Here is a 26,446-nt window from a genome sequence, read left to right as displayed (position 1 = left end):
AGAGATGTTTGATCGGGTTCAAGTCCAGGCTCTTGCTGGGCCAATCAAGGACATTCAGAGACTTGTCCCGAAGCCAGGGTCGTTGTCCTGTTGGAAGGTGAACTGTCGCCCCAGTCTGAGGTCCTAAGCAAGTTTTCATCAAGGATCTGCTCCGTTCATCTTTCCCTTGATCCTGACTAGTCTCCCTGCCGCTGAAAAACATCCCCACAGCATGCTTCAGCTTAGGGATGGTGCCATGTTTCCTGCAGATGTGACGCTTGGCATTCAGGCTTGAGAGTGCTTTTGGTGCCTTTTGGCAAACTCCAAGCGGGCTGTCATGTGCCTTTTACTGAGGAGTGGCTTCCGTCTGGCCACAAAGGCCTGATTGGTTGAGTGCTGCAGAGATGGTTGTCCTTCTGGAAGGTTCTCCCATCTCCACAGAGGAACTCTGGAGCTCTGTCAGAGTGACCATCGGGTTCTTGGTCACCTCCCTGACCAAGGCCCTTCTCCCTGATTGTGCAGTTTGGCCGGGTGGCCAGCTCTAGGAAGAGTCTTGTTGGTGCCAAACCTTTTAAGAATGATGGCGGTCTTGGTGGTTCCAGACCTTTTAAGAATGATGGCGGCCACTGTGTTCTTGGGGACCTTCAATGCTGTAGAGATATTTTGGTACCCTTTCCCAGATCTGTGCCTATCATGTCTCGGAGCTCTACGGACAATTCCTTCGACCTCATGGCTTGGTTTTTGCTCTGACATGCACTGTCAACTGTGGGACCTTTTATAGACAGGTTTGTGCCTTTCCAAATCATGTTCAATCAATTGAATTTACCACAGGTGGACTCCAATCAAGTTGTCTCATAGCAAAGGGTCTGAATACCTATGTAAATAAGGTATTTCTAAAAACCTGTTTTTGCTTTGTCATTATGGGGTATTGTGTGTAGATTGATGAGGAATAAAATAATTTTATTCATTTTAGAATAAGGCTGTAACAAAATGTGGAAAAAGTCAAGGGGTTTGAATACTTTCCGAATGCACTGTTTATAGAGAATAGGGTGCCATTTGGGACAACTATAAAAGACACTATAGGCACGCCATTAAGTAGTCAATCTGTGATTTTGCTTCCATTCAATCATTAATTCAAAGGAATTCCGACTGGAGTATGGGCTGTTTTAAGCAAAATCATCCAGAGGGTGCCTAGTAATGCCTACCTGCAGATGATGCTCTTCATCTGGTTGTCCTTCTCCTCCTGCTGCCGACGCAGCCTCTCCTCGCTGTCCTCCAGGCGGGACTTGTACTCCATCAGCAGTTTCTGCATCTGCTGCTCTTGGGCCAGCAGACGTCTCTCGTACTCCTCCAGACACCGACTAGACACCCGCAGGCGCTCCTTCAGCTTGGAGATCTCCTGTTCATACTAGCGGGAGAGAGGCGAGAAAAACAGAGATAGAGGGAAAGAGAAAGAGAGGGAAAGTGAGAGAGAGGGAAAGAGAGAAAGTGAGTGGGAGGGGATGATCGTGTTAGTCATGACTAAGACTATCTCTGTCTGTCTACACTGGCTTAAGCAGGCTGATGTGTTGACTTGGATGATTAGGAAGAAGTCAGTCATTTAACTTGGAAATATTTTGGCCATCAAACCTTCATTGACTGTAACTCTGGCTGTGTCTTTACCTTCTTGGCATGCCTGCTGTCTTCCCTGCTCTGATCTGCTGGGGCCGCCTCGTCCTCGAACTGGCCGTTATTCAGTACCCACGCCGCTGTCCTCTCTACCGGTGACATGGTGACTGGCTCTACCGGCGACGCCACCTGCACCACCACAGATACATGTATGTCAATCAAATCTACCCTGAGTGCCTTTGGCCACACTTTATTTCTTGATAATAATAATAACAGATATTATATAGGGGTGTCGGAGCGGAATGTGTGTGAATCTAAGTGTAGTTCTGTATGCCAGACCAGTACCTGCGGTGGCGTCTGCTGCTTGGCAACGCTCCTGACGGGGGGCACAGGGCTCTCCATGGAGCAGGTGGACTGTTGGTGTGAGCGGCCTCCTGTGCCTGGCTGGGCCTGGATGGGGATAGGCATGGGCTCTGTGTTGATGGAGCTGCTGCTGCGCAGAGAGGCGCTGTGGGGCGGGGAGCGGGGCAGGGAGCGAGGCGTCCGGGCCCCACCACTCCCCCCGCTGCGGCTCTGCTGCTCCACCCTCACGATGTGGGCCGTGCTGCTTTGCCTGGGCACTGCCACAGCGTGGGCTCCTCTGTGGTGGTCTGGCGGGTTGTTGCGGCGCGGCGTGGAGCAGTCTTCGCTCTGCGTGCTCCGCCGGCTGAACTCCTCCAGACTGCTATTGGACGGGACCCTGCCCCCTTTCCCCCCCTGGCTCCCGCCTCCAAACTCAACCTCCGAGTTGCTGTGGCTGCGGGAGCTATCGGTGCTCAGGTTCTCAGAGCTGGAGTCCGGCTGCAGGGAGTGCACTGAGTGGGAGTGGACCGAGTGTGTTGTGGAGTGTACTGCTGTGTGTTGTTGTTGTGTCTGGTTGCTAAGGTGATAGACAGGGTTCTGGAAAGACAGGGGCTGGAGGCTCCTCTGATGGCTGAGGGAAGGGTGCAGGGGCCGACGCACCTGGGGTGCACTCTGGGGGAGGTTGTCCTGTAACGAGGGCTTCTGGTGGAGGGCTTGGTGTGACTGTGAGGTGGTAGCCTGGTGGGGGTGTCCGATAGAGAGCTGGGAGCCCACCCTGCTCAGCTTGGGGGGAGCATCGTGGAGGAGGGGTCCCTTGCCACTCTGGACCATATGAGAGTCCTGAAGGTCCACCAGGGAAATGCTGCGTCCGTTGGGCAGGAGGTTTTCTCTCTCCTCCTTGTCTGAAAAGCTCATGCTATGGCCGGACGACTGCTGGCCCAGGAGAGGGTGCTTCCCCCGGTGAAGGCCGTTTGTAACATGCTCTTGGACTGGGGACTTGATTCTGCCAACCTCACTGCAAGACGTGGACAGTAAACATACGACACATTAACAGAGAGTTCCGAAACCAAAGCTAGGACCAGACCAAGAACATGGGTACATCCCAAATGGCATCCTATTCCATATGTAGCGCACTACTTTTGAACAGGGCCCATAGGGGTCTGGTAAAAATTAGTGCACTATAAATGACTAGGAAATAGGATTCCATTTGGGACTCACTACATGAAATGTAAGGTACCGTCTTTTCAAGTTGAACTCAAATGTTCCTTTTGCAACAATGTTTATGCTGATTCACTTTAAAGCCAGAAAACCCTCCATCTCGGATTCCCTCATTACCTCTACAACCGCTAAAAATATGAAGTCTCTAGCTGCAGCTTTATTTAGAAAGATCCTAGCAGCAAGTCATCTCCCAAGTCAATACACCATGAAACAACCCATCTATATAAAATGCATGAGCACACCAACAGCTTTCAACCTCTAGGATAACTGGCACAAAATCACCAGATGAAACAGCCTTTGAAAATAACTACACCACAGAATTAGGCCATGCATGGCTGGGTGGTGATTGGCAATACCATTGCTGCAGTTGTGACCAATTTGGAGCACTACCTGTCAGCCGGATCTTCAAATATCCTCTGCAGGCCTGAGGGGACGCTGCCGCTGATGTTGTGTGAGGAGCTGTAGTCCTGGAAGCGTCGGAGCTGCTGCTGGATGGGTGTGGGGCTAGACAGAGAGCGGGCTATGTCCCCCAGGATGCGGGGCAGGGGGCCCAGCTTGGCTACGGTCGCCTGCAGGAAGGAATTTTCACCCTGGGTTGCATGTTACCAAGACAAGGGGCAGCAGCACCAGGCCACATCACCCAGCATTGTAGAATGAGGATGGCAGAAGGTTTGGAGGGCGGAGGATTGATGGGTTGGATTTGTTGGTTGGCAATGAGAGGCACCATAATGCATTGGTACAGCATAACCATGAAGACACCAAGTGTGTGTGTCGGGTGGAGTGGAAAAGGGGAAAGGGGTGGGCGTAGAGGCAAAAGGAAAGAAAGTAGATACATAAGAGGAAAAAACATAAGGAAATGAATAAGTTTGGGGTAAAAAATGTAAACACATGCCACTAAATAACAGACATTACAAACACAGCGAACATGCATCAAGGGCAAACTAATACATAAGGTTGTGAGGTAAGATGCAGGAAGGATTTAAATGGATGCTGTAAAACAACTAGGGTTCACGGAACATTTGTGCAGAGGGGTGTAAATAACGCAGTAGAATAAACATGCATTCAAATAAACTGATGTACAGTGCAGGAGCCTTGCGGGATTAAGGTTAGGGGGAGTGGTGGGAACAGTGAACGAGTGGGTGATGTTACCCTACTTCAAAACTTTTAACATAGACTTCTAGACTCGACAGACATTAAGGAACATCCTAGTGAAAGAAATGTGGGGTAAAAACATCCTGGACAGTAATAATTAAGTTTCCCTCTCCTCATAAAGTCATTAACTAACCCTTTAGCTACGACACGGCAGGCTTGAGATGTAAGTCAATGTGGTGTAAGCTGATTATAGACTTGTCCTAACGCCACTTAATATTATTAGACCATTGCACAGGATTATGTCACAGTGATCTTATTAGACCCATCTACCCACATTTCATCCAGAAAAACATTATTACACTCAGCATTATTCAGAATCATACATTTGTGCATTTAGATTCATAGCAGCTGTAAAAAAAAACTCCAAGCCTGCAAACGTAGTAGTCAAACAGATTAGGGAAAGAAAGATCTTTGTCAGGATAACACACAATCAGATGGGCAGACCCAAACCCACTACACACCACTGCAAATTATCATTTGCAGCAGAGCCTCTTAACTCAACAGAAACCTACTAAGGGCCACAATTAGGAGCCTTAGCATCTCATTAAAGTACAGCGCTTTCCATTTCATCTTTAGGCTTACAAAAGATCTGCATGTGTCCCAAATTGCACTACATTCCCTATGTAATGCCTTATGGGCCCTGCTCAAAAGTAGTTCACAATAAAGGGTACAGGATGCCATTTGGGATGCAAATGATGTTTTTACAACATCTGTTAACAGAAGTATCATTGCTTCCCACTCTTCCTTACCTTGTCCAACTGGGACACCACGTCCCACAGGAGCGAGTGGAGGACAGACAGCTCTCGGCCAAGGTCGATGTAACCTTCGAATCCTGGCGTGTTGGAGATGGTCTCTGGGTTGGAGATCTCCGTGAGGAAACGCATCATACCTGCCCATTCGTGCTCCAGGAAGTCGTTCATGAATGCCATGTACTCCTCTTTGTTGCCAAACCTTTGACACGGACAGTAACAAGCGTTCATACGATGCACTTTCTACTTAGGGCGACATGCTTTGATTGTCTTGTCAATTTGCAAAGGTGAAATTCTAAACAAAATGCTACCTTATTCCCTATACAGAACCAGGGCCTGGTCAAAAGTAATGTACTATAGGGTGCCGTTTACACACGTAGCCGTGATCTACCATACCACCAGCAACAGGCGAAACCTACTTGGCGAAGTTGGCCAGGTTCTGAATGACCTTAGCGATGAGGGTGAGGGTACGGGAAGTGCGGTCGTCGGGGTACTCCTGCATGAGGCTGAAGAGCGAGGGGGACATGATGGCGGGACAGAGGAAGCGGAGGAACAAGGAGGCGCTGATGAGGCGCTTGCTAATGTCCTGGTTCCCTCGGGTCAGACACTGCTGCTTCCACGCTGCAAACACCTCCTTTAGCTCCCGCGGGAACACACTAGGGAGGCAGAGGGAAGAGTCAGTGTAGTGGAGATTATTTGGAATCACAAGCTCATGAGGTAGCCCTGCCTGCTAGTGTAACACTCGGCCCAAGAGGGAATGTCCTCTTGGTTAAGATGCTGGTTTCCCGAGTGTGACGACCGTGGTGTGAATCAGACAAAATGCACATGCACCACCAGGTGGCAGCATGCACTTTACATCATCACTAAATTGAAGCCAAGCCAGACATGCTGTACCATCCATCTCTATCTCTTTCAGAACAACAATACTAAACAAGTACCCCAAATCTGTGTTTCAAGTTCCGCAGTGCTGCAGATATTCTTCTCTATTCACATAATGTCATAGCTACCCATTTACAAGGCGATGGGGCTTGCCTTAAGTGGAGGCAAGTCAAGGCCCTCTGGCTATGTGGCTCAGGGCCATTGACCTTAAGAAGCAGGCTATGTGGCTTTAGGCTTCACAGTGCTGAGGGGCTGATCTCACCAGTAGGAGTTGATGATCTTGCAGAAGGCCAGCTCGCAGCACATCTTCAGGTTGCTCTGGTGCTCAGGGAGTTCACTACTGGAGCACTTCCCTGGGTCCACCTCACAGTTCTCATCTGACTCATACAACGCTTTGATGAACTCTCCTACAGTACCCAGGAGAAAACACAGGCCGGGTTGAAGAACAGTAATACGGCATTGCCCAAAACCCATGGAATAGTTTGAAAACCTGCCAATTCAGCAGTCAATAAAATGCCATACATCAAGAGCTTCCACTGAATTTAAAGTGGAACATAAGAACATTTATATCATCATGTCAGATGTCTTCTATAATAAACCCTGCTCTCTCACCTAGTGCGTCATGAAGGTACTTCTGTCCCACCAGTTTGAGGTACTCCTCTATGGCCTTGGTGGCCAGAGTGTTCTCTCTGAAGATCAAGACGTCGTGGTCTGCACAGCGGTCCACCTCGGACATCACTAGATCTGTCAGGAAGTCCTGGGGAGGAGGAGAGGGAACTTTGATTTACTGAGAAATACTGCAGTACGGTACTTAATGTACTAATGTGGGCAAATAGGTGGAAGTTATGGTCAGTGTTGGGAGGGAGGCACAGTGGTAGACAATGTTATGAAAAATATGAAGTAGTCTATACAGAGCAGAGATGGAGTTTCTAAAGTGTATGTATTACCTTGGCCCGTCCGGTGCTCTGTAGGATGTGAACCAGGGCACAGGCCATCTCCTCCTTGTTCTTCACACTGATCACCGGCTCCAGAACAGAACACAGCATGGTGTAGTTGTTAGTGATGAACTCTGCAAACTCCTTATACTGCTCCATGGGCAGGATGGAGATGGTCTGGAAGCGGGACTTGATCCGGATCGACGGCCCTCCTCCTTTGCCCTTGCTGGTGGTGGGGGTGCTGACAGGGTACCACTTCTCCACAAACTGCCTCCCCGTCACCCCCCCGATGGGGATGTTGACCAGGCCCACGTAGTTGTTCTTGTCTTTCTTCTTCTTCTTGTCCACGTCCTTGTAGATGTGCACGGTGATGCTACGAACAGACGGCAGGCTGTAGAACTCAAAGTGTTCCCCCCAGAACAGGCAGTCAGCTCGGGTTTTGCTGGTGGTACGGGCATATAGAATATCATCCAGGCACAGTTCACAGAAGTACTTCTTTTTGGGAGGCAGGTCCTTGGCTTCGATGATCCATAGCCGGAGGACATTCTCAGTCCGTCGGCAGTTATCCTGGGAAGACATTTTTCTTTTTCTTTAACCTTTATTTAACTAGGCAAGTCAGTTAAGAACAAATTCTTATTTTACAATGATGGCCTACCGGGGAACAGTGGGTTAACTGCCTTGCTCAGGGGCAGAATGACAGATTTTGCCTTGTCAGCTCGGGGATTCGATCCAGCAACCTTTCGCTTACTGGCCCAACACTCTAACCACTAGGCTACCTGCCGCCCCAATGGGGGGGGGGAACAGTGACACTAAACTGACAGTGTTAAGAAGATGAAATTGAAAAGAACAAGAAGTGAAGTTAAGGAGGACATGTAGGTAGCATTAACTAGCATTAGGACAATGTAAAGGGCATCAATATGTCTATATCCCAATTCGCACCCTATTTCCTACATAGTGCACTACTTTTCAAGGGAATATGGTGCGATTTGGGATGCAAACTTATGTCTCTGGTCTCACCTTGTTTGGCTGGACCGTCCTCCTCAGGTTCTCCATCCATTTGTCTCTCTCTGAGGCTGAGGAGCAGCTGAAACACTTACTTCCTCCTGAGTAGGTCACCTGGAGAAGACAGAGACAGAAGCATGAGGAGCATAACAAACAAGGTCTTCTATGCATTATATCACCTGTGATTTTATCAAAGACAAAGAGCATACAGTAAAATTGTTCTGTAACGAAATGTAAAAATATAGCCTTGTTAAACCAGTAAGCTAAATGATCCAAGTAATATAATAATTTGCAATTTGTCAGTGTGCTCTTTTCACTATGCATCATCAGGATTGTGATCTTCCATTACTTGCTAAAAGCTTTGAAGTAGTACTTCAAAGTAGTCGAACAGGACTAACTACTGTTTGGACTTACCTCGAAGCAGAACTCCTGTCCCAATATGCTACTGTGGAGAGGTTTGACATAGACATCTTCCTCCATTCCCAGATCCAGGGCTTCTACTGCACTGCCCGGGCTGAGCAGGGACTCGTGGGAACACGACTCCTTTAACTTAGGAAGCCCTCGGGATCTGAAAGACAACAACATGGCAGTCGGTTACAGTTTACAACATAACTTCTTCATTCAGAGCATTCAAAGCATGGCAGAGTAACCTGCTCCAAAGCTCTAAATCCTAAAATGAGTAAAAAGACCTTGGGCTCCTCCACTGACTGGTTGTATTATTCACTAGGTATACCACAGAAAGGAAATGGCCACTAACACAACACAGAAAGTTGGAGGACAATGAAAAAGTTATATACTGTAGCCCACGGGATCCAAATTGAACCAGGTTGTCTCAGTCACGACCAAATATTTGCATGATGAAAAAGAAATCGCCAAAATACAATCTGGAACTATTTTTAATGCTATATTGATAGTAAATAATGTTACAATTATATGACAAGGGTACAAAATTCCCACCTCTTTCATTGTCAATAATAAAATTTTGCCCATATTCTTGAAGAAGAATGTTAATAAACTCACTGGTTTGAGACCACAAAATCAACTAAAATAGCACTGCTAATAGCAGTATATTGAAAATACTGTGATTGAAGAAAAGTTGTTCAGAGATAATTGTAAAAAAATGTAGGTTCATTATAATGTCTACATACTTTCTACCAGGTTTAAGTCATTCAAGTTCAGATTGGAGATTATAATTTTTTTGGGACACCCGTGAACCACTCAAAACATCCCGACCCACCAGTTGAGAATCGATGCTGTCGCCTACATGTGATCCCAAAACTCAACACAACCAGCAGTTGTCATTCCGTAAGGAATTCAAGCTTTTCCCGTACTATTCCAGCATCTAACCACTCACTAGTACATTTCAGGAAGCAGTAATACCTACGAAAAACATCTAAACAGGCACTTGAAGGAATATCCCCAGAGCATCTCTCCCTGTTGCTCAATACATTCCCTTTGGGACGGTTCTCTTCTCTTCTCGGTTCTAGTTCGCTGTCCTTGGTTCTACTGCCTCCACCATACAATCGCAACTCTTCATTCTACCCCCATGAAATGCTGAAAAGTGAAGAAGGACCAGCAGCTCCAATGCCCTTCACTCTTCCTTGCTGCAGATTTCCTTTGATTCACAGATGGTAAACAGGGACCTGGGCTGGCCAATCCATTGGCCCCTTGGGCCAGTTTCCATAGGGATGCCCCTATAAAGACTTGACTCTCTAAAGCAGCAGCAGAGGATGACAGAGGGAGGATGGGCTGCTGTGCTCACAAACACCTTGGACAAAACAACCTGGGCTTTCCATCAGAGCACAACACTACAGGTAGTGGAGGGGAATGGAAGTCACTGGCTGAAGGTGTTGTTTAGCAAAGGACTGTATGCGTTCCAACTGGCAAACCATTCATTTGAATGTTCAAAATGCAACAATATCAAAATGCTTTATGCGTTTACACATGATCATTGAAAATACATAACACAAAAACATACCCTTACGTAATAGCCACATGGTAGGAGAGGGGGACATTAGTCAAAGGATAAAAATCACTGACAAATGTGTAGCAAAGTAACATAACGTCATTATCCTGATAGCATGCTGAGAAAACAAACTGTCTGTCTGTTGTTTTAGGCCACAATGGCCTGGCAAATAGTCTTCATTAATTATGTGGCCCATGTCTGGGTTAAAGCGTCATGGCCTACATACAACTATAAAACAGCATTCTACCTACCTACCTCACTGGCCAAGCATTAGAGCTAGGCAATATAGACAAAAATTAAAATCGTGATAAATTGCCTGAATTGATGCGATAACGATACATTTATAACAATATGCACCAGTTTTTTAAAAATTATTCTTTAAACAACTACTACTAGTTTGACGGTTGTAGCCATCAATTGTCCCATTAACAACCACCCATATTATCAACCTTATTTCACATCAAACTTGACATTTCTCTAGTATAGGCTACTTATCGTAATGAACGATATCAGCAAAACGCCTGCGATAAGTGATCGGTATGGTCGGTGTCGATCATTTTCGGTTTATCGTCCAAGCTCTACCAAGTGTCACAATACCATTCTTCATTATTTATCAACTTATCTCCTTACAGGACAGTGCTTCTTGCATGAAGATGACCTATACCTACCATGGTTGTGTTCCAAATGGCACCTCTATTATTCCCTTTCCCTTAGGGCTCTGGTCAAAAGCAGTGGACTATTTAGAAGACAAAAATCTATATATGTTTTATTGTCACATACACGGGATAGGTGCAGTGAAATGTGTTGTTTTATAGGGTCAGCCATAGTAGTATAGTGCCCCAGGAGCAAATTCGGAAAATTCAAAACTTGCTCACCTTATCGACTTAGGTATTCGAACCAGCAACCTTTCGGTAAGTGGTCCAACTTTCTAACCACTAGGCAGAATAGGGTCCAATTTGGAACACACACCACATCTCAGATTTGTAACATGTTTACAAAACATGACTGCTTGAGTTCCCCATATACAAAGGGAAGCCATTTTCTTCATGTTATCTTGCTTGTAAAGTGTCACAACAAAGTTATCAACCAGGTAGTCTTTAGACTGTTATTTTGAAGCACAGAAGCTTATAAAGGGATCACACAAAATCCCACACACAAGGGAGTGGGATGTGCTGATGCCTACCCATTGGAACAAGTAATATGAGTAGCAACAGAGAGAGAAAGCAGACACCTCTGTCTTCTTCTTTCAGGTCTGCAGCCGCCTCGCTACTTACTAGCACACATCCATCCATTGTGACTGTGTCTTCTGCAGAGGGCATATGTGCCCCCGTAATCTCCTGGCATCAGCCACTTTAACATACCTAGCCAACTGAATTATGTAAACCCAGATTAAGGATTTGGGCAGAAACAGATCTGCCCTCTCAATACAGCGATGGATGCCACAGATGCATACATACAACCCTGCTACTTATGTGATTCACAACCTGGGTATTTATTCAGATCTGTACCTGTGCGTCACAGTTAGGCTAAAGTCGTAAACACATTGTGGGCGGTAAGGTCATTTGTTGTGCTTTGAGCCGTCTCATAACACTGTTTATGAGAATATGAGAAATACGCGTTATGTTGAGAACAATCAGTGTTTATATCAGTACCAAAGTGGATAACTAGCCTACATACTGAAATTCATCGCAGAGCACTTGTGGTGAAAAAGCTAACACTTGAGTAAATTTCTGAGGGAGTCTGATCTCTTTAAAAACCTGCTGCTGCCCCCCATCCTCAAAGTCATTTGAAAGCTAATCAGATCGCCTGTCTGAACGCCAGCCCTCACCATGTCCACTGCATTAGGATAGAAACCTGATACGTCTAATGGGAGGAAGGATAGGAACTTACTCAGCTGTGACCAGGTCCTTGAATTAACTAAATGCTGCCATATGATTCTGAACTGGTAGTACTTTGAAGCAGAATCACATACAATTCAACCTGGCATGATATTGCATGTTGTAACTGCAGTTAATTTCTATAATTCAGCTGGTTCAGATGGGACAAAAACAGTGTAGTACTGTACGAAACAACAAAACATCATCAGCTTCCAATACTCTACTCAGCAAACTGGATGCAGTCTATCACAGTGCCATCCGTTTTGTTACCAAAGCCCCTTATACCACCCAACACAGCGACCTGTATGCTCTAGTCGGCTGGCCCTCGCTACATATTCGTCGCCAGACCCACTGGCTCCAGGTCATCTATAAGTCTATGCTAGGTAAAGCTCCGACTTATCTCAGCTCACTGGTCACGATAACGACACCCACCCGTAGCACGCGCTCCAGCAGGTACTGGTCATCCCCAAAGCCAACACCTCCTTTGGCCGCCTTTCCTTCCAGTTCTCTGCTGCCAGTGACTGGAACGAATTGCAAAAATCGCTGAAGCTGGAGACTTATATTTCCCTCACTAACTTTAAACATCAGCTATCTGAGCAGCTCACCTGATCGCTGCAACTGTACATAGTCCATCTGTAAATAGCTCACCCAATCTACCTACCTCATCCCCATATTGTTTTTATTTACTTTTTTGCACACCAGTATCTCTACTTGCACATCATCATCTGCTCATTTATCACTCCAGTGTCCAGTGTTAATCTGCTAAATTGTAATTATTTCGCTACTATGGCCTATTTATTGCCTACCTCCTCACGCCATTTACACACATTGTGTTATTGACTGTAGGTTTGTTTATTCCATGTGTAACTCTGTCGTTGTTTGTGTCGCACTGCTTTGCTTTATCTTGGCCAGGTCGCAATTGTAAATGAGAACTTGTTCTCAACTAGCTTACCTGGTTAAGTAAAGGTGAAAAATGTATTTTTATTTTTTTTAAATCACATTTTACAGCAGAGGAAACATGACCCATCTACAAGACCCATCTATAAACGAAAGACAGGATTGCCACCAATTAGATCATTATAAATGTAGCAAACAATGCGTTGGTCATTCAGCTCAGCATTCTCTAAGTAGGAGACATGCTGTCCACAGAACTAGAATGAGTTCTAGAATGAGTTCTCATTCTATTTCTATGATGCTGCCCTACCTGAAGTGCAGCGACTTGGGCAGGTGGGAATTCCTGGCCCTCCTTAAGAGTGAAGAGGAGGCGCTGGTCGCCATGGTGGCCATGCTGATGCTGTAGTATGGTCCTTACTGGGAGTCACTCACATTAGCTAACCATGGCAGAGAGAGGCTGCATCTCCGCCTCACTCTGCCCATTATCACTGGCTACTGCTGGCTCTAATGCCTCTAAAGTCCACTTTCACTACTCTGGCTCACGGGGCAGGCAGACGTCATCCACGTGGGCGTACAGCCCTACACAGTGACAGATGTCATGTCAGCCTGAGCAAAGCTCGACAGTACTATATGCACGTAGCCTACCAGCTACCCGCTCAGCCACTAGCATAGATAGATACAGTACTTCTCTATGGCCGCTAGCCTGTTCATCACTAGCTCTGTAGGTTACAATCTGCACAGAACAGTCAGAGTGAGTGAGTGAGTATCTGTGTAGTGGTAGAAGCTGCATATTTTGCCTGGCGCACGGAGCTGCATATCAACACAGTCAGCACGGCCCTCGGCAGGCAGCAAAGGGCCCAGCATGGGGAAGACCCCCCCTCAGAGCAAAGAGGAAGCCCGCCAGGCAGGGCACTGTCTGCTATCCCTCCGCCCAACTCCTCAGAACAAAACTATTCAGCAAACTCACTGCAGCGTTGAGAACCCCAAATATATCAACATTAGCCCCCTGTTCAGACCAGGAGGAAGTGCACTGTGGATTACAATTGTCTTGGTCTCACATGCATGGATACAACAACGCCTAATTGTCCTATTATATTGACCGTATGCGAGGGAGGGAAGAAAGCAGTCAGGCTTACAGTAAGGCCATTATTTCACATGCTTATAATCCTGGAATCAAAGACAGATCTCAGAATAGCACTCAGGACTGATAATGGCTGGGAACATAATGTAAGATGTGGCTCTCTTCTTAAAAGCCTGTACAACCGAACCCCCCCCCCCCCCCCCCCCCCCCCCCACACATTTTAATATCTACAATATCAGCTATACTTTGGTGGTGAAATATGAACAACCAAATGATGATCAGTAGATAGGCCTAAATCCACTCCGAGAGGCAGAAATAAGGAAAGAGATGTGAATTCAATTCCTTGGTATTCAAACATAAAACAAATATGGAAGGAGATAATTGAACAGCCTACCTGTCATTTTCTGAAGGTCTCAGGGAGGGCAGTCTGAAGCTGGTGTTGCGGTCCAGTTTGGTCTGACTCTTCGTCCGTTTTATGGATCCCTTCAGTCGTTTGCTGAAAAACCCCTGAAAGACACAACAGAAGAAATTACCTTCAAGAGAAGTGCTACGCTCAGAGACGCACATTTGTTAGTTTGTATGGCTGTCTCTACTGTGGGCATCAGCAGTTGTTGCAACTAGTCTGTCTGCATTGGGAGAGCTGCTGTACCAATGAATGGCTAATGACACCGGTCATAAACTCTGTCAGCTCAGAATTTCTAACAAATGCTGTGTAATGTGTAGCCTACATAGAACTAGAATGAAGTTTTGTACAACACTGTCACTGTCTTAGACTTTTGTTTGCACATTTTGTGATATAGTAACTACAGTGTGACTGACCAGCTGACCACAATGACCAAGTTGGGGAGTGAATTCCATTGTCATGCTCTGGTGACACATAGGAAACTGAACAGCGTGTCTGGTAGTGTATTGTGAAATAACCCCAGTCAGACTGAATACTATGACGAGGTCACATTGAAACCAATAGGGGTCTTGAGTCAGAGCTGAGACAGGGGTGTATTCAGGGACCTTTTACCCCAGTATTACTCACATCTAACACCCAATCACTTCTGTGAGCTTTTTCTGCTTCATTTACAGTGAAGGCTGAGATATCAAATTAAACATGATCTGGATATATAGTGGGGCAAAAAAGTATTTAGTCAGCAACCAATTGTGCAAGTTCTCACACTTAAAAAGATGAGAGAGGCCTGTCATTTTCATCATAGGTACACTTCAACTATGACAGACAAAATGAGAAAAAAAAATCCAGAAAATCACATTGTAGGATTTTTAATTAATTTATTTGCAAATTATGCTGGAAAATAAGTATTTGGCCAATAACAAAAGTTTATCTCAATATACCCTTTGTTGGCAATGACAGAGGTCAAACGTTTTCTGTAAGTCTTCACAAGGTTTTCACACACTGTTGCTGGTATTTTGGCCCATTCCTCCATGCAGATCTCCTCTAGAGCAGTGATGTTTTGGGGCTGTTGCTGGGCAACACGGACTTTCAACTCCCTCCAAAGATTTTCTATGGGGTTGAGATCTGGAGACTGGCTAGGCCACTCCAGGACCTTGAAATGCTTCTTACGAAGCCACTCCTTCGTTGCCCGGGCGGTGTGTTTGGGATCATTGTCATGCTGAAAGACCCAGCCACGTTTCATCTTCAATGCCCTTGCTGATGGAAGGAGGTTTTCACTCAAAATCTCACGATACATGGCCCCATTCATTCTTTCCTTTACACGGATCAGTCGTCCTGGTCCCTTTGCAGAAAAACAGCCCCAAAGCATGATGTTTCCACCCCCATGCTTCACAGTAGGTATGGTGTTCTTTGGATGCAACTCAGCATTCTTTGTCCTCCAAACACGACGAGTTGAGTGTTTACCAAAAAGTTCTATTTTGGTTTCATCTGACCATATGACATTCTCCCAATCTTCTTCTGGATCATCCAAATGCTCTCTAGCAAACTTCAGACGGGCCTGGACATGTACTGGCTTAAGCAGGGGGACACGCCCGGCACTGCAGGATTTGAGTCCCTGGCGGCGTAGTGTGTTACTGATGGTAGGCTTTGTTACTTTGGTCCCAGCTCTCTGCAGGTCATTCACTAGGTCCCCCCGTGTGGTTCTGGAATTTTTGCTCATCGTTCTTGTGATCATTTTGACCCCACGGGGTGAGATCTTGCGTGGAGCACCAGATCGAGGGAGATTATCAGTGGTCTTGTATGTCTTCCATTTCCTAATAATTGCTCCCACAGTTGATTTCTTCAAACCAAGCTGCTTACCTATTGCACATTCAGTCTTCCCAGCCTGGTGCAGGTCTACAATTTTGTTTCTGGTGTCTTTTGACAGCTCTTTGGTCTTGGCCATAGTGGAGTTTGGAGTGTGACTGTTTGAGGTTGTGGACAGGTGTCTTTTATACTGATAACAAGTTCAAACAGGTGCCATTAATACAGGTAACGAGTGGAGGACAGAGGAGCCTCTTAAAGAAGAAGTTACAGGTCTGTGAGAGCCAGAAATCTTGCTTGTTTGTAGTTGACCAAATACTTATTTTCCACCATAATTTGCAAATAAATTCATTATAAATCCTACAATGTGATTTTCTGCATTATTTTTTCTCATTTTGTCTGTCATAGTTGAAGTGTACCTATGATGAAAATTACAGGCCTCTCTCATCTTTTTAAGTGGGAGAACTTTCACAATTGGTGGCTGACTAAATACTTTTTTGCCCCACTGTATATATATGCAATTGTTGTTCTTTTATGACTTAATTCAATGGTTGAAAGAAGAAACTTGTAACTTTGAAATTATTCATAGCCAGATATTGTATATCTTGGAGTAGTGTATAATGCTTACCCTGGCCTGTATATTGACATAGGATATGGTAATGCAACACAGAGTACATAATGTGACCTCTGACAGTGAGAGAGTATTGCTAAGTCTGCACAGGAAAGCCATGTTACTTATTAGCAAAGCTGCAATAAACTCTAGGAAGTGCACTCCACTATAAATAGGTGTTGATATGCTTTGTAAAATTATTCACAATGAGGAGAGGTAGAGATTCTCATTCACCTTGGCAGTGTGGAGGAGGTGAGTGTCAAACAGCTCATTTTCAGTCAGAGACAATAACAGCACAAACCTCTCCCCCCTGCTCCCATGGGTGCCTGAATTTATAAAGCCTGTCGTGTCAGCACAAGCTGACGGCAGTCATCACTTTGACTTGGTCCACAACCAGCACCTGGTTGGGGGATGTTACATTAGATAGAAGTGAGGGTTAAGATAGTGAGGGCTAAGAGTGCCAGGGATCTAGACGTCTCTAATTAGAAGTACTGATCTAGACTCAGTGTTGTCTTTTAGATCATAATGAATAAGATTACACAGACCTGATCCTATCAGCACTCCCACTCTGAGAGACACACTGAATCTCTCTTACTTGAAACAGCCAGGTTACACCATTGGGAACATTCAGTGGTGGAAAAAGTACCCAATTGTCAAAGTATAGATACCTTAATAGAAACATACTCAAGTAAAAGTGAGAGTCAGCCAGTAAAATACTACTTGACCAAAAGTCTAAAAGTATTTGGTTTTAAATATACTTAAGTATCAAATGTAAAAAATAATTTTTAATTCCTTATATTAATCAAATCAAAATGTATTTGTCACATGCACCGAATAAAACAGCTGCAGACCTTTCCGTGAAATGCTTACTTTCAAACTCTTAACCAACAATGCCGTTTTAAGAAAAATAGAGTTCAGAAAAGATATACTAAATAAACTAAAGTATCACAAAATAACAATAACGAGGCTACAGTACATTGAAAAAAATGTAAGCTATCAGAGACCTTTTTAAAAGTAGAAGTTTTTCTTCAAATGTAGAAGTTGTTCTTCATCTATCCTTAACAAAATCTTCTAAAAGTATAACAAGAAGCCCTATAACAGGCCAGAAATATGAGTAACGGTGATGCATGGCCCAATTCTTTTGGCTATAAATATCACCAAAAGCATGTCTCTGAGTTTTCGCAGTCCTTTGAGGCACACTCCCACAGTCTCTGATTAGCAAGCAAAAGTTTTCATATATATATCTCCCATAACACACTTCCATATTTACTTCACAACAACTGCACAGAGTTGGTTCTAGACTTCAAGTTCACGTCTGAGAATGTGAAAAATGCTGATGCATTATGCGAGAAGCTATGGTAAGGTAAGATTTAGCTAGATAAACCCACAGAGCTCCTATTAAATGAGTTCTATGTGTAATTTTATGGATAATCCCTCCGTCTTAGGCCAACACAATAATGACAAGTACTGCTTCACTTTGAGGAGGAGACCAGAATGATATGAATCAGAATGGACCTCTATGTGGTGGTATAACAGAGAGGGCGGCAGGTAGTCTAGCGGTTAAGAGCGTTGGGCCAGTAAACTAATCCCCAATCCGGTAAGGTGGAAAAATTGGATGCTCTGCCCTTGAGCAAAGCAGTTAACCCCCAACAACAACAGCTCCCTGGGCACCGATGACGTGGATGTCGATTAAGGCAGCCCTTCGCACCTCTCCGATTCAGAAGGGTTGGGTTAAATGCGGAAGACACATTTCGGTTGAATGCATTCAGTTGTGCAACTGACCAAGTATCCCCTTTTCCCTTTCAATAACAAGGTTGAAGCACCCTATTCCATGCATAGTGCAGGGTCTAAATTACTGCATTACAGTGCATTCAGAAAGGATTCGCGTTCCTTGACTACAAAGTGGGATTAAAATGTATTTAATTGTTATTTTTTGTCAACGATCTACAAAAGATATGAAAAATAAAACACCAATTTATCTGGATTACGTAAGTATTCAAACCCTAAGTCAATAGATGTTAGAGAGTCACCTTTGGCAGCGAGCTTTCCACACCTAGGTTGTACAATATTTGCACATCATTATTTTTGTTGTGTTGGATTTGCCTCAAACATAACGCTTTGTATTCAGGACATAAAGTTAATTTTCTAAATGTTTACAGTTTTACTTTAGTGTCTTATTGGAAATGGGATGCACGTTCTCAAATATTTTTATTCTGTACCGCCTTTATTCTTTTCACTCTTTCATTTAGGTTAGTATTGTGGATTAACTACAATGTTGTTGATCCATCCTCAGTTTCTCCGATCACGGCCTCATGGTGAAATCCTTGAGTGGTTTCAAATCAAATCAAATTTTATTGGTCTCATGCGCTGAATACAACTTTACAGTGAAATGCTTACTTACGAGCCCATTCCCAACAGTGAAGAGTTAAAAATTAATAAAAAAATATATAATTGATAAATAAAAAAAGAAATAGTAACACAAAAAAATAACGAGGCTATATACAAGGAGTACCAGTACTGAGTCAATGTGAAGGGGTATGAGGTAATTGCCGTAATACAGCATTTACATGTGGGTAAAATTGACTAGGATATACAGTAAAATAAACAGGGCAGCAGAAGCATATGTGAAGTGTGAAAGAATCTGTGTGAGTGTGGCGTCAATATGCATGTGTGTGTGTGAGTGTATGTAGTATGTGTGAGTGTGTAGGTAGTGTCACGTCTGCTCCCGCTCTTCCCCCCCCTGGCGCTTGAGGGCGCCAGGCTGCCCTGCATCACGCACGCCTATCATCCATTAAGCAACACCTGCCTTCCCTCGTCACACGCATCAGCGATATTGGACTCACTCATCATCTGTTATTACTTCCCCTATATTTGTCAGTTCCCCAGCTCTGTTACCCGCTTCTGCATTGTTTTTTGTTTGTGTTACTCGTTTGCTGACGCTGTTCCTGTCTCGTTGCATGTCCGTTGTTTATTAAATGTTTTACTTCCCGTACCTGCTTCGTCTCTTCGGCGTCCATCCGTGTGACAGAATGCAGAAGCCATCACACGAAGCGTCGGGGAGTACTGGCGTTCCGGTTGGTATGATGGCATCGGCTCTGGATCGCCACCGATAGAACCGGGGGTGCCTAGCCAGCTCGTTGGGCTTCCACGCCCTAGCTGATTTGAGAGGTTTCCTTGCCCCGGATGGCGCCCATCCCACGTCGGGCCTCAGCCAGATAGTCAGTTTTTGTTTGCCCAGCCGGTCCAGGAGTTTTTTTTGTTTTTGTTTTTGTTGGTGACGTCGGGGTGGATTCCGCTGCCGATGGAACCGGGGGGGTGCCTAAACCAGCCCGTCAGGCATCCAAACCCTGGCTGGCTCGAGAGGTTTCGTTGCCTCGGTTGACACCTGGACTCACTCATCACCTCGCCTATATTTGTCAGTTCCCCAGCTCTGTTCCCCGCTTCTGCATTGTTTTTTGTTTATGTTACTCGTTTGCTGATGCTGTTCCTGTCTCGTTCCATTTCCGTTGTTTATTAAATGTTTTACTTCCCGTACCTGCTTCGTCTCTCCAGCGTCATTCCATGTGACAGGTAGAGTCTAGTGAGTGTGCATACTGTAGAGCCAGTGCAAGGGAGTCAGAGCAAAACAATTAAGATAAATATATTAAATAAATAATAGAGCGGGTCAATGTAAATTGTCCGGGAAGCCATTTGATTAACTGTTCAGCAGTCTTATGGCTTGGGGGTAGAAGCTGTCCGGGTGCCTTTTGGTCAGACTTGGCACTCCCGTACTGCTTAATGTACAGTAGCAGAGAGAACATTCTATGACTTGGGCGGCTGGAGTCTGACAATTGTTAGGGTCTTCCTCTGACAGTGCCTGGTATAGAGGTCCTGAGTGGCAGGGAGTTTGACCCAAGTAATGTACTGGGCCGTACGCACTACCCTCTGTAGCGCCTTGCAGTCAGATGCCGAGCAGTTGCCATACCAAACCGTGATGCAGCCAGTGAAGATGGTCTCAATGGTGCAGCTGTAGAGCCTTTTGAGGATCTGAGGACCCATGTCAATTATTTTCAGCCTTTTGAAGGGCAAGAGGCATTGTCGTACCTTCTTCACGACTGTGTTTGGACCATTATAGGTCCTTAGTGGTGTGGACACCAAGGAACTTTAAGCTCTCGACCTGCTCCCCTACAGTCCCGTTGATGTGAATGGGGACATGTTCGCCCTCCATTTCCTGTAGTCCACAACAAGCTCCTTTGTATTGCCCATGTTGAGATAGAGGTTGTAGTCCTGGCACCACACTGCCAGGTCTTCGACCTCTTCCCTATAGACCGTCTCATCGGCATCGGTGAGCAAACTTAATGATGGTGTTGGAGTCGTGCGTGGCCACGCAGTAGTAGGTGAACATGGAGTACAGAAGGGGACTGAGCACGCACCCGAGGAGCCCCCCGTGTTGAAGGTCAGCGTGGCGGATGTGTAGTTTCGAACTTCACCACCTGGGGGCGGCACGTCAGGAAGACCAGGATCCAGCTGCAGAGGGAGGTGTTCAGTCCCAGGGTCCTGAGTTTAGTGATGAGTTTGGAGGGAACTATGGTGTTGGACGCTGAGCTGTAGTCAATGAACGGCATTCTCACATAGGTGTCCCTTTTGTCCAGGTGGGAAAGGGCAGTGTGGAGTGCTGTTGGGGTGCTATGTTAATTGAAGTGGGTCCAGGGTTTCTGGGATGATGGTGTTGTGAGCCATGACCAGCCTTTTAAAGCATTTCATGGCTACAGATGTGAGTGCTACGGGGCGGTAGTCGTTTAGACAGGTTACCTTGCGTTCTTGGGCACAGGGACTATGGTGGTTTGCTTGAAACATGTAGGTATTACAGACTGGGTCAGAGAGAGGATGAAAATTTCAGTGAAGACACTTGCCAGCTAGTTAGCGCATGCTCTGAGTACACGTCCTGGTAATTAGTCTGGCCTTGTGAATGTTAGCCTATTTAAAGATCTTACATCAGCTACGGAGAGCGTGATCATACAGTTGTTTGGAACAGCTGGTACTCTCACGCATAGTTCAGTGTTGCTTGCCTCGAAGCGAGCATAGAAGACATTTCGCTCGGCTGGTAGACTTCCGCCACTGGGCAGCTCTCTGCTTGGTTTCCCTTTGTAATCCGGGATGGTTTGCAAGCCCTGCCACATCCAACGAGCGTCAGCGCGGGTGTAGTAGGATTCGAACTTAGTACTGTATTGACACTTTGCCTATTTGATGGTTCGTTGGAGGACGTAGCGGGATTACTTGTAAGCATCCGGATTAGTGTCCTGCTCCTTGAAAGTGGCAGCTCTAGACTTTAGCTCAGTGCGACTGTTGCCTATAATCCATGGCTTCTGGTTAGGATATGTACGTATGGTCACTGTGGGGACAACGTCATCGATGTACTTATTAATGAAGCCGGTGACTGATGTGGTAAACTCCTCAATGGCATCAGATGAATCCCGAAACATATTCCAATATGTGCTAGTGAAACAGTCCTGTAGCTTAGCATCCACTTCATCGGACCACTTCCGTATTGAGAGCGTCACTGGTACTTCCTGTTTGTGTTTTTGCTTGTAAACAGGAGGATAGAGTTAAGGTCCAATTTCCCAAATAAGGGTGGGGGAGAGCTTTGTACATGTCTCTGTGTTTGGAGTAAAGGTGATCTAGAGTTGTTATCCCTCTAGTTGCACAGGTGACATATGCTGGTGGAAATGAAATAAAACAGATTTCAGTTTTCCTGCATTAAAGTCCCAGGCCACTAGGAGCACCGCCTCTGGATGAGCATTTTCTTGTTTGCTTATGGCCTTATACAACTCGTTGAGTGCGGTCTTAATGTCAACATCGGATTGTGATGGTAAATAGACAGCTATTTTAAATTACAGATGAAAACTCTTGGTAAATAGTATGGTCTACAGCTTACCATGAGGTACTCTAACTCAGAATAGCAGAACCTTAATATTGGAGATCGCGCACCAGATGTTGTTAATAAAGAGACACACACCACCACCCCTGATCTTACCGGACTTTGACGTTCTGTCCTGCCGGTGCAAAGAAAAAACAACTAGATTGGTATTATCCATGTCCTAGGATGGAATAGGAAGACCATGTTTATAGCGGAGAGTTTTACCACTGACTGAGCTGCTGAAAGTCCATGGCCATCAATGGGGCTTTGGGGAGTTTTAACTGAAATAAAGTCTAATCAAGTACAGAGAGGGTTGGGTTTGCAGTCTGCCCATATGCTTCAAATAAGGGAAAGACTTCTAGATGTCAAAATAATATAAAATAGCTAAATAATACAAAACGGCAACAAATATTAATGGCTTCCTAATTGCTTCCAACATAACAGTTATTGTAAGTCAAACTGTACAAAGAGGCTTAAAATGTCTAATGTGTTCGTTTTTTTCTGAGCGGTTTGTTATAAAGCAAAAGAAAAGTTTTCGTTGGACATCCGTGTATATTGGACAATAAACATTTTCTAATCATAACAATAGCACTCACCGGTACTTTGAAGGGAGATGAGTTGGGTACGTCCAGGGATATGTTCTTCTCTGAATTCCCCAGGCCTGAGATACTCCGCCTCCTGGGGGACCTCTCAGCAGACACTTCTGTGGACAACAGACAGAGAGAGAACGAGAGTGAGCAGGAGTAAGATAGAGCGATTAGACAGGACAGACAAGAGGAGTGAGTCTGCACTTTACTCCACTAACTCAATACTACTCAATCAATCTAGCTAGCTGCCTTGGACTGGGGGAGGTTGAGTTATATGAACACAGATTCTGCCACATTCGGGAGAGGGAGCCAGAGTGATGGGTGTACAAGCTGTTGACGATATCTAGATTACCAAGGAAGAGACAGGTGGGCTGTATCGAGCAAGCAATTACCTCAGGCCACAGGCTGCCACGAGTCTGTGTTGTGGTCCCCCAAAAGACAAGCTATAGCACTGAATTAATGCACTAACTCAAGTAAAAATGTTTAAATAAATCTCAGAATGCTATTCAGAGGGGTCTGTAATTCATTGACATTGAGGTTCCTGCTATAAGGTCACAGTGTTATTTGCTTCCCTGTAATCCTCTGTGAACATTCTGGATGATAAAATAAAAACATGACAATATTAATCTATTTCTCTGTAGAAGATTTTATTTTCGGTCTGTTCTGACAAACTATTCTGTATCTTCCAGTAAGCTCAGTAAGGTTATGGCTATGTGTGTCAAGGATGAGGATGGACTCAACCCACATTTAATTTTCCCTCCGGTGGTCTCAGTTTACAGTGGCAGGGCAGGGCCATTATCATGGGACTCCAGCTGCCAGCTGCTAGGGCCCAGTAAGCCTGGGCACCGGAGTGTCAGTTCAGCCTAGCCTCCTGAAGCAGAGCCGCCCTCAACTGAAAAACACCACAATTTCTCATCCCTGAGTCCCTGGCTATGTCCCAAATTGCACCTTAATACCTATATCAGGAGTCAGAAACAGGCTGCCCATGGGCCAAAAAATACAAAAGTCACCAGGAATTCAGGACCTAAGACTGGGGCGAAGGTTCACCTTCTAACAAGACAACGACCCTAAGCACAGAGCCAAGACAACGCAGGAGTGGCTTCGGGACAAGTCTCTGAATGTCCATGAGTGGCCCAGCCAGAGCCCGAACTTGAACCCGATCGAACATCTCTGGAGAGACCTGAAAACAGCGGCGCAGCGATGCTCCCCATCCAAACAGACAGAGCATGAGATGATTTACAGAGTAGAATTGGAGAAACTCCCCATATACAGGTGTGACAAGCTTGTAGTGTCATACCCAAGAACACACGAGGCTGTAATCGCTGCCAAAGGTGCTTCAACAAAGTACTGAGTAAAGGGTCTGAATACTTATGTAAATGTGATATTTTATTTATTATTTTGGCAACATTTTCTAAAACTTGTTTTTGCTTTGCCGTTATGGGGTATTGTGTGTAGATTGATGAGGGGGGAAAAACGATGTAATCCAAACAATTTCATCCATTTTAGAATAAGGTTTTTAAAGTACATTTTTGGGGCAAAGTCAAGGGGTCTGAATTCTTTCCGAATGCACTATATACTTGTCATTTTTGGTCAATGATCTACACAATATACCTTGATTAGATGAGTATTCAACCCCCTGAGTCAATAAATGTTAGAAACACCTTTGGCAGCGATTACAGCTGTTGTCTTTTTGGGTAAGTCTCTAAGAGCTTTGCACACCTGTATTGTGCAATATTTGCCCATTCTTTTCAAAATTCTTAAAGCTCTGTCAAGGTGTTGGGGATCATGGCTAGACAGCAATTTTCAAGTCTTGCCATAGATTTTCAAGCAGATTTAAGTCAAACCTGTAAGTCAAACTCCCCAGTTCACTCAGGAACAATCCCCATCTTCTTGGTAAGCAACTACAGTGTAGCTTGTACTTGGTGTTGTAGGTTATTGTCCTTCTGAAAGGTGAATTCCTCACCCAGTGTCTGGTGTAAAGCAGGTTTTCCTGTAGGATTTTGCTTGTGCTTAGCTCAATCCTGTTTCTTTTTATCCTGAAAAACTCCCCAGTCTTTGCCGATGTCAAGCATACCAATACCATGATGCAGCCACCACCATACTTGAAAATAAAGAGGCAGTTACTCAGTGATGCGTGTGCCCCAAACATAACACTTTGCACTTAGTCCAAAAAGTGTATTTCTTTGCAGTGTTTTTTTGCAGTATTACTTTAGTGCCTTGTTGTATACATATGCATGTTTCTGAATATTTTAGTTCTGTATATTTGTATTCTTTTCACTCTGTCATTTTGGTCATTATTGTGGAGTCACTAAAATGTTGTTGATCCTTACTCAGTTTTCTCCCATCACAGCCATTGAACTCTATAGCTGTTTTACCATCACCAATGGCCTCATGGTGACATCCCTAAGCAGTTTCCTTCCTGTCCTGCAGCTCAGTTCAGAATCTTCGATGTGTCTGGGTGGTTTAATACATCATCCACGGCATAATTATTAGCTTGACCAAAAAGATATAAAGATAAAGATATATTCAATGCCTGATTTGCTACTGTTACCCATCTACCTACAACTGCCTTTCTTTATAAACTTTTGAAAAGCTCGCTGGTCTTTGTTGTTGAATCTGTGCTTGGAATTCAATACTTGACTGAGGGACCTTACAGATGTACTGTATGTATGGGGGTCAGAAGGAAGGAATAGTCATTCAAAAATCATGTCAACCCCTATTATTTAGTCCAAATATCTTAAGTGATTTGTTAAGACACATTTTACTTCAGAACTAATTTAGGCTTGCCTAACAAAGGGGGTGACTACTTATTCAACGACTATTTTAGTTATTCAATTTGTAAACATTTCTCGAGTTTTATTTTCACTGACATTAGGGAGTATTTTGTCTAGATCAATGAAAAAATGACAAATAAAATCTATTTCAATCCCACTTTGTAACAGTTCAAGGGAGGTGTAGACTCTATATAGACACGGTATGTGTAACCAATGTATGAAATTTATATTTTCAAATACAAATCTCTTTTTGCGCTTAGTTGTGGTCAATTTGCAGTGTCCAAATTATAATTATGTTCCGGCCCCCCGACCATCCGTTTCGCCAAAAATTAGACCCATGGCTGAATCTATATTTGAACAAAAATATAAACGCAACAAATTCATTGATTAATACTGTTTCAATTCATATGAGGAAATCGGTCAATTGAAATAAATTCATTAGGTCCTAATCTATATTTTTGTAAAGTGTAGTTTCCTACCCAACTTATATAGTGCACTACTTTTGACCAATGTCCTGGTCAAAAGCAATGCAATATATAGGGAAAACATGGCCTTTTAGAACATATTCCTAGACTTCCACAGCCAGGTCTGCTGCTGCTGCAGCTGTATACCAGACTACCGTCTGCCTTACCAATGCTTCACAGAGCAAAGAAAGACACGTATCCCAAATACAGATGTCCCAAACTCTCCGTCA

General features: G+C 44.7%; 1 protein-coding gene across 5 annotated transcripts in view; it reads right to left on the bottom strand.

Moving 5' to 3' along the window:
• The window catches only part of LOC129814125 (ras GTPase-activating protein nGAP-like), an 88,048-nt gene that overhangs the window by 5,245 nt on the left and 56,357 nt on the right, over window positions 1–26,446 (bottom strand). For 4 of the 5 annotated variants that reach the window (XM_055866952.1, XM_055866951.1, XM_055866948.1 and 1 more), the window contains 13 exons: window positions 22,988–23,094; window positions 14,077–14,189; window positions 8,279–8,432; window positions 7,880–7,978; window positions 6,875–7,429; window positions 6,540–6,684; window positions 6,190–6,334; window positions 5,468–5,704; window positions 5,049–5,250; window positions 3,538–3,737; window positions 1,933–2,944; window positions 1,642–1,776; window positions 1,185–1,387 (listed from right to left, as the gene is read on the bottom strand). In XM_055866952.1, the coding sequence (XP_055722927.1) occupies window positions 1,185–1,387; window positions 1,642–1,776; window positions 1,933–2,944; window positions 3,538–3,737; window positions 5,049–5,250; window positions 5,468–5,704; window positions 6,190–6,334; window positions 6,540–6,684; window positions 6,875–7,429; window positions 7,880–7,978; window positions 8,279–8,432; window positions 14,077–14,189; window positions 22,988–23,094 (3,307 nt within the window). The remainder of the gene's footprint in view (window positions 1–1,184; window positions 1,388–1,641; window positions 1,777–1,932; window positions 2,945–3,537; window positions 3,738–5,048; window positions 5,251–5,467; window positions 5,705–6,189; window positions 6,335–6,539; window positions 6,685–6,874; window positions 7,430–7,879; window positions 7,979–8,278; window positions 8,433–14,076; window positions 14,190–22,987; window positions 23,095–26,446) is intronic. The other variant, XM_055866949.1, reaches the window with a different exon arrangement.

This window comes from Salvelinus fontinalis, chromosome 17 (genome assembly GCF_029448725.1).
Source record: "Salvelinus fontinalis isolate EN_2023a chromosome 17, ASM2944872v1, whole genome shotgun sequence".
NCBI lineage: Eukaryota > Metazoa > Chordata > Actinopteri > Salmoniformes > Salmonidae > Salvelinus > Salvelinus fontinalis.
The sequence above is the reverse complement of the archived record's forward strand: the minus strand, read 5'-3'. Positions and strand labels throughout refer to the sequence as shown.